Source organism: Theropithecus gelada, chromosome 9 (assembly GCF_003255815.1).
Source record: "Theropithecus gelada isolate Dixy chromosome 9, Tgel_1.0, whole genome shotgun sequence".
NCBI lineage: Eukaryota > Metazoa > Chordata > Mammalia > Primates > Cercopithecidae > Theropithecus > Theropithecus gelada.
The window spans coordinates 116310306-116318614 of NC_037677.1; the positions used below are offsets into that span (position 1 = coordinate 116310306).

General features: G+C 46.4%; 1 protein-coding gene across 1 annotated transcript in view; it reads left to right on the plus strand.

Moving 5' to 3' along the window:
* Nucleotides 1-1663: 1663 nt before the first annotated feature.
* Nucleotides 1664-8309, plus strand: part of INPP5F (inositol polyphosphate-5-phosphatase F) — a 105794-nt gene continuing 99148 nt past the window's right edge. Inside the window, exon 1 of the mRNA XM_025397123.1 lies at nt 1664-2357. Coding sequence (XP_025252908.1) covers nt 2261-2357 — 97 coding nt within the window. The 5' untranslated portion in view covers nt 1664-2260. The remainder of the gene's footprint in view (nt 2358-8309) is intronic.

Genomic DNA, 8309 nt, shown 5'->3' on the forward strand with positions numbered 1-8309 from the left:
CTCCATGTTTTCCTCTCTCCTAAAGACTTTGCTTGTTAACTTTGGATTTACAGGTAACCAAGCCCATATGATGGCATTAGTTAATGACTGACTGCTGTTTTTTCTAAGCTGCTGTCAGGCAGATTTTACTAATTAATTTCATTTAAAATAGTGGTGTTCAAGCCTGACTGCATATTAAAGTCATCTGGGGAGCTTAGAAAAAACAAACCGATGCCAGAGCCCCACCCCAATTAAATTCTGATTTAATTGGTCTAAGGTCCAAGCATTGATATGTTTGAAAAATTCCCCAGGTGATTCTAACAGGCAGCCAGGGTTGGAACCACTGATTTAAAACATCAGGAAAAGTTTCAATGAACTAATTAATTGTTTTAAAACAGAACAGCATTGTTTTCTTCACATCTGGCAATGTAATTCATAAAACAATAATGAAATAATTTGCAGGATACAACGTCTTCATAGGATTTTCTCATTCTCATTTTTGCTAAGTCAACATATGGCTGAATTCAACAATCAATCTGAAACCGATGGTTCCACTAAAGCTTCTTATAGCTTCATTACCTTCTTTCTCCAAATCACATCACGAAGATTTGATAGAGTAACCACCTCCCTGGACCTTTATGTTGAGGTGTCTGGACAGCACAGAGGCATGGTACTTAGAAAAGATTCCAGGACGCTTTATCATTGGACTTTCTGTGCTATGGAAATTCAACACTGTGGGCTGCAATAATTAGTCATGTGGAACTCCTTCCTGCTTTTGTACCCTCTCACTTTTTACTTGGGCAGAAGGTTAAAAGTATTGCCTTCTAAGAAGTCCCATTCGGGCACCCCTCTCTCTCGCAAGAGAGAGAGCTGTTCTCCCTTCTCTTTCTTTTGCCTGTAAACCTCTGCTCCTAAACTCAAAAAAAAAAAAAAAAAAAAGTATTGCCTTCTTTTTCTCGTCTCCTACCTCTTGTCTTTTTCTCTCATTTTCGATTCAGGCATTAGAGAAGATAAGGAGTTAGGAGTAGAAAGACTCACTGATTTATAGAACTGGGAGTGTAAGAAAAGGTCATTACTTCAACCACCATCTGAGACCAAGAGACTTCCCCAAGATCACACAGCTAGACAGTCCTGCAACTGGCCCCGGAAGTGGGGGCCTCATTCCCCAGACCCATTCTGTTCAGGATACCAACTAGTTTTTCAAGACAGACTGAGCTCAAGGATGTTTGGGGGGAGACTCCTCCTTCCCCGAGAGGTTCTCCATTCATCTTATCCTGGCCAAACGATATTCCTTCCGCTTGCTTCATTAACTGGCTCCATTTGTGAAGTCTTCTGCAACCCGCCCTGCTTAATTCGGGAAAAACAGCAGCATCTGTACATTCCTCCTTTCCTCCTCGCTCTTTAGCCCTGTGCTGCTAATGCTTGTGTTTTCTATTGTTACATGCTCTCCCTCGTTGATGTGCATTTATTGAATGCCTCCTGTTGTCAAACTTCTAATAGGAAATACGAAAACAGAAGACGCCTTCGCTTCGCTGGGGATGAACCCCTGTAGCCAGGCCCCGGGGTCTTGCCTGGTTTCGGTACGGGCAGGCAGCGCAGGCCCGCGGGGAACGTACCCCGCGCCGCCCCGGGAGAGCGGGTGTGGGGCTGGATTGTAGGACTCGGCCTGGCTTTAGAGGGCCTGGTGAAGCGTGAGCGCCCGCCGGCACGGAAGGGAGGCCCCAGCGGTGGGCGCCCGTTCCCAAGGCCGCGCGGAGGGAGGGGGCCAGCCCAGCACGACTCGGCCGAGCTCCCGGGAGGCCACCGGTGGCCACAGCAAAAAGGCGGGCACGCCGGGGGAGGGGCCTGGGGGAAGAGCGGGAGGGGTGGGCGGAAGGAGGAGAGGGAGGAGGAAAGATCCGTGGGTAGGAGCTGGGAGGAGACACCCGGGAGAAGGCGGAGGAAAGGGCAGGAAGCGGGAGGGAACTGAAAAGAGGAGGAGGCTGAGGGGCGGAGCCGGGGGCTCCGGGAGAGAAGCCAGCGGAGGGGGTGGAGCCGGACCCGGGGCGGAGCCGGGGAAGGGGAGGAGCCGGGGGAGAGGCCTCTACGGCCGCCACCGCTGCCGCCGGGGCGCGTTCTCCTCCTACCGGTCGGGTCCCCTGGGGCGTTCCCTCGGCTGCTGCTCCTCGGCGTGGTTCCTACCCGGCCGCTCCCCGAGGCGCGGGCTCTGGCGGCCGCGACCGACTAGGAAGCCCCGTGCGCCGCCCGCGGGCCGCCGCCTCCCTGGGCGCGCGGGGCTGGCATGGAGCTCTTCCAAGCCAAGGACCACTACATCCTGCAGCAGGGCGAGCGCGCGCTGTGGTGCAGCCGCCGCGACGGCGGCCTCCAGCTCCGACCCGGTGAGGCTGGCGGTGTGGGCGGGGGGCGCCCCGGGCCAGTGCGGGGAGAGGAGGGGGCGCGGCCGGACCCCTCAGCCGGGCGGGAGGAGCAGCCTGCGGGCCTGGCGAGGCGGGGCGGGGCGGGCTGCGAGCGCGCGAGCTGTCATTATTCCCTGACTGGAGGGAGCCTGGCCTTTCTCCGAGGGCAGCGCCGAGCCCCTGCCCCAATGCGGAGCAGAGGGGGCTGGCGACCCTCGTCCCTCCCACCGCGTCGCGCGGCCGCCCTTGGGGCTTGGGGCCCAGGCCAAGGGGAGGGGGTCCCCCCGGCAGAAAGTTCCAGCAAGGTGCGCCTGGCCTTAAAGGCCTCTTCCTCCTTGGAGTGGTTCTTACGTGGCCTTCGCCAGAAGTTCTGGGTTCGAATTCGGATCTGGAGCGGTTGCGCTAGTTCCGTCGACGGCTCTGCTGGACACTCACTCCCTGTTGCCATCTCGTGTATTCTTGGTTCCTTATTATTAAAGGTGTGACTTCACTATGGTTACCTCATAGGCACTCGGTTTAAAGCCTTTGTCTTTGGCTTTAATACCGCAGCATAATTAAAATGTAATGTATAATTTTGAGATTTTTGTGTGACTTGATGTTGTGCGACACAAAATGTATTGTGGGTCCATGTTTGGTGTCATGTAAGCTGTTCGGAGAGGCTTAAGTCTACAATTAGCTTGCTTTAGGAAAATGTGTGTGCAATCTGGTTTTAACGGAGCAGTCCCTGCCCTCAGAGCGCTGACAGTCCAGTTTCTTGTAAGATGGGGCTGGGTGGCACCTGCCCCTTTTGGCTTGCCAATCCTTTCCCCATATCACTCAGAGATTCTTTCACTCTCTGAGTGAGAGGATAGAGTTCTTTAAGGGAGGAGCCAGAGCTTTTCAGACTTTCTTGTAATTCTTATGTGCAGTCTAGACAGAAGGATTACATGATATGAATTGAAAAGCATAAAAGGTTCAGATGAGCTTTTCAGATCACAGCGTGGTACCACTTATAGAATGGCTTTTAAGAACAGGCCCTTTAATATATTATTCCCAATCCCCACAACAACCTTACAGGACACGTGTGGGATCCTCTTTTTCAGGTGAGGAGAAAGGAGTGAGAGGTTATTAGTAACTCGTTCGGGGTCACAGCCTAGAGTCGAGACACTGACACAGGGCAGTTCTGTGACCTCCAGAACACATTTGGGCAGGCCCCACTGCTTTCTTAGGAAAGCCTACTAGTTGCTTTGCCAGAGCAGTGAAGGATAACTTATTTTTTTCCCGGGCTCTGTCTGTATTTTCTTGCTATTATGTTTTATTTCCTCTTTTTCAGAATGGAGAATAAACTCCTTGGCCCAGATAAAGTTCGTGATGATCTTGGGATAGAGTTGTTGAAGATAGGCTAATTTTGGCCAGTCTTCTGTCATTCTCTTCTCTGATTTGACCATTTGCCTGGCTTTCTCTCCTTCTCTCCTTTCACTCCCCCAAATTTGGGTAAGGCTTCAGTACAGCCTGAAGTAAAGCAGATTTCAAAATTCTTAGGTTGTCAAAAGAGTCAACTTCTTGGATTCTAAAAGCTTAGACTGTTAGAGCTGGATGGGACTTAAGATCGTCTCCAACTCATCTGACAACAAACTTTTCTACACCCTAGTTTCTTCAACTATAAAGGCTAACCTGCGCCTAGATTCTTTAATGAAGCCATGCAGTTTGGATTACTGTTTATCCAAAGTCCACGTCAGAAGGCAAATTTAAAACTTTTTTTGGGGAGTAAAGTAGCTATAGCCTTTGCACTTGAGATTATCATACTTTTTAGAATATCGCGGGCCACAGACCAAGGAGATCAAATGTCTAGAGGAAGGAAGAGGTCATATTTCAGAAGTGACAGCCAGTTTTGATCTTAAGGTGTTCAGGATAGCCAGGGAATAAAGAATCCCATGCACTTACTTGATTTTCTCATAGTTTATCCTGTCCGGGACTGAAGATCCTTTCTAACTAATGGCTATTTAAGAATGGCATTTTAATTGAATAAGTGCTTTTCAGATCTTTTTCTATATATGGAATCATTTAACATTCTCTTTATTTTATTGGACTTTTCCCCTCTGTTTTGCTGCTGTTTGTAGTGACAGCATTTAAAATCTTTCATTGTTTCCTACTGGTTGTTTAGCTGAATAGATTACTAAGTCCTTTTCTTTTTTAAAAGGGCGGTATTGTAAGCTCGAAAAAGCTGTGGGCATCGTGGTTTTTACATTTGTGGCTATTGAACAACCCGAAACAAGAGTTTTCCTTTTTCTAGAGACATCAGAAGGATAAGTAATGATGATATTTAAGATTAAAATACTCATTTAGCCTGGAATGTTTGTTACTGTCATCCCCTTTTCCTACCTAGTTCATTCTATAAGACCCAGCTCAGATGCTACCCCTCATCCTTGGGGCAGAATTATTGGCCACCTTTATTATAGTGTTTCCAGGCATTTTCTACACTTAGTGCACACTTCAGTTCTAATCCTATGCATCATCATATAATAAAAGTTTGCCTACTTCTTCCCCAGTGGGAAGTCCAGTGTGTTCCCCAAGGCAAGGGCTGTATTTACTCCTCATCTTGGTGTCTCTAGGCTTTAGAGTACTTAGGACACAGAAGGCGTTTTTGCTTGAGTTGAGCTGAATTAAAGTTAAGTCTAAGTTCTCTCTCAGTAATATCATTGCCTTAGAAATAAGATGTTGTATTATGTTTGTTGCTCTTTTTAGGCCTGTTTTTTTGGGGGGACGGGGAAGGGGTGGGGCGGGCAGGTGGTGGACAGAGTCTTGCTCTGTTTCCTAGGCTGAAGTGCGGTGGTGTGATCTCGGCTTACTGCAACCTCCGCCTCCCGGATTCAAGTGATTCTCCTGCCTCAGACTCCCGAGTAGCCGGGACTACAGGTGTGTGCCACCTCACCCAGCTAATTTTTGTATTTTTTGATAGAGATGGGGTTTCACCATGTTGGCCAGGCCGGTCTCAAACCCCTGACCTCAGGTGATCACCCACCTTGGCCTCCCAAAGTACTGGGATTACAGGCTTGACCCACTGCACCCGGCCTCTTTTTAGGGCTGTTTTGAATATATTTTAATTGGAGTGGAAAATCTCTATCCATTTAGATAAAGAAATATGAGGAAAGGTACACCTGCACTTGTATTGTATTTCTATCTGATGTAGCATTATCTCATTATCTTTTTTTTTTTTTTTTTTCCTTCTGAGACAGGGTCTTGCTCTGTCACCCAGGCTGGAGTGCAGTGGCGTGATCATGGCTTGCTGTAGCCCCTATCTCCCGGGGTCAAGCTATTCCTCCCACCTCAGCCCCCCAAGTAGCTGGGACTACAGGTGTGTGCTACCACACCTGTAATTTTTTTTTTTTTTTTTTTTGGTAGAGATGGAGTCTCACTGTATCACTCAGGCTGATCATGGCCTCCTGGGCTCAAGTGATCCTCCCACCTTGGCCTCCCAAAGTGCTGGAATTACGGGCATGAGCCACCACACTGGGCTTTTAAAATATCTTTTTGGTAATATTCCTTACTTTCCTCTTTAACATTATTTAAACTTTTTCAGTTTTTTTTTCCTCCCAGCTAAAAAACCGAGTATTGTTTTTTTTCTGGTGTTTCTAATTTTTTTAAGGGTAGTGAGTAATCTGTATTCATACATAGCACTGTTTTTTGATAGATGCTTTTGTCTATTGTAAGATAATGACTACCAGAGAAAAATATTTTGGTTCTTTCCTTTTCTTTCTTTTTTTTTTTTGAGATGGAGTTTTGCTCTTGTTGCCCAAGCTGGAGTGCAATGGCGTGATCTCGGCTCACTGTAACCTCCGCCTCCCAGGTTCAAGCCATTATCCTGTCTCAGCCTCCTGAGTAGCTGGGACTATTGGCACCTGTCACCACACCTGGCAAGTTTTTGTATTTTTACTAAAGACAGGGTTTTGCCATGTTGGCCAGGCTGGTCTCGGACTCCTGACCTCAGGTGATCCACCTGCCCTGGCCTCCCAAGGTGCTGGGATTATTACAGGCGTGAGCCACCGGGCCCACCCTGGTTATTTTATTTTCTACAGGGAAGATGATAAAGCACTGTGTAAACATTCAGTAATCTTTTGAGAGTAGAGTCTAATATCTCAGGATAAAAATTGTAATTTAAAAACTCAAAAAGAAATATAATACAATCCACTTTGAGGGAATAGTAATATGGTCTTATCTCTTTGGTCTTAAAATTGCTTCCCCTAGTCCTTGTGGCTTTGTCTGATATGACAGTATTATATAATTTATAGCTGTGTGTAAATTATATAATAATTCACATTCTGTTCTGAGACTGAGTGACCAAGAAGAGATCTCAAAGCATCTGTCATACATACAACATTCATAAACTTAGAAACTATATATGGAAAGGTGATACTGTAATTGATGAATCCCAGTGAACTTTTTCTTTTTGAGATGGAGTCTCGTTCTGTTGCCAGGCTAGAGTGCAGAGGCGTGATCTTGGCTCACTGCAACCTCTGCCTCCCGGGTTCAAGCAATTCTCCTGCCTCAGCCTCCCCAGTAGCTGGGACTACAGGCATGCGCCACCACGCCCGGCTAATTTTTTGTATTTTTGGTAGAGATGGGGTTTCACCATGTTGGCCAGGATGCTCTCGATCTCTTGACCTTGTGATCTGCCTGCCTCGGCCTCCCAAAGTGCTGGGATTACAGGTGTGAGCCACCGTGCCCAGCCTGAACATTTTTTTTTTTGAGGGGTACTAGGTATTAGTTAGAATTCACAGAAACATTAAAAAATTTTCCTGTTCTTCTCAGAGTTAATTTTTGATAATGAAATTACTTTTACTATGTTATATGAGGTTAACTTTTTTGAATGAGAAATCATAATTATGGAATTGAAATCCACCTGGAATTTTTTTTTGAGGAATCATTTTTGTGAAATGATTCTGTTTATTTGGAGTTTTGTGGCATTTGGTATTTACTTTTTTAAAAAAGGAGTTTGAACTTAATCTTTTTTAAAAATTATGTTTGTGGCTAGGCATGGTGGCTCACGCCTGTAATCCCAGAACTTTGGAAGGCCGAGGTGGATGGATCACCTGAGGTCAGGAGTTGAAGACCAGCTTGGCCAACATGGTAAAACCCTGTTTCTACTGAAAATACAAAAATTAGCCAGGTGTGGTGGCGGGCCTGTAATCCAGCTACTCGGGAGGCTGAGACATGAGAATCGCTTGAACCTGGGAGGCAGAGGTTGCAGTGAGCTGAGATGGCACCACTGTATTCTAACCTGGGCAGCAGAGTGAGACTGTTTCAGAAAAAAAATACTGTGTTTACTAAAAATTTGCAAATTACCATGACAAAATTTAATAGGGCACTTTAAATTACATATTAAATATGTTTACAAAATGTTTCTAATCATTTTTGTTGTTGAATAACCAGTTTTTTTCTTAGTGTATTTAGTCTTCAGTTTTTATAATGGGTTACTAGTTTTATATCTTGTACTACTTTTTACTCCATATTTTATATTGCTGACAGGCTAACAGTTGAATTGAATAGATCTGTATGTTTATTTTTATGCTTGTACATATTTATATGACTGTACATTTATTTCCCATTTGAAGGTAGAAAAGACTTATCTTGGCCGGGCGCGGTGGCTCAAGCCTGTAATCCCAGCACTTTGGGAGGCCGAGACGGGCGGATCACGAGGTCAGAAGATCGAGACCATCCTGGCTAACACGGTGAAACCCCGTCTCTACTAAAAAAATACAAAAAACTAGCCGGGCGAGGTGGCGGGCGCCTGTAGTCCCAGCTACTCGGAGGCTGAGGCAGGAGAATGGCGTAAAACCCGGGAGGCGGAGCTTGCAGTGAGCTGAGATCCGGCCACTGCACTCCAGCCTGGGTGACACAGCGAGACTCCGTCTCAAAAAAAAAAAAAAACAAAAAAAAAAACAAAAAAAAAAAAAA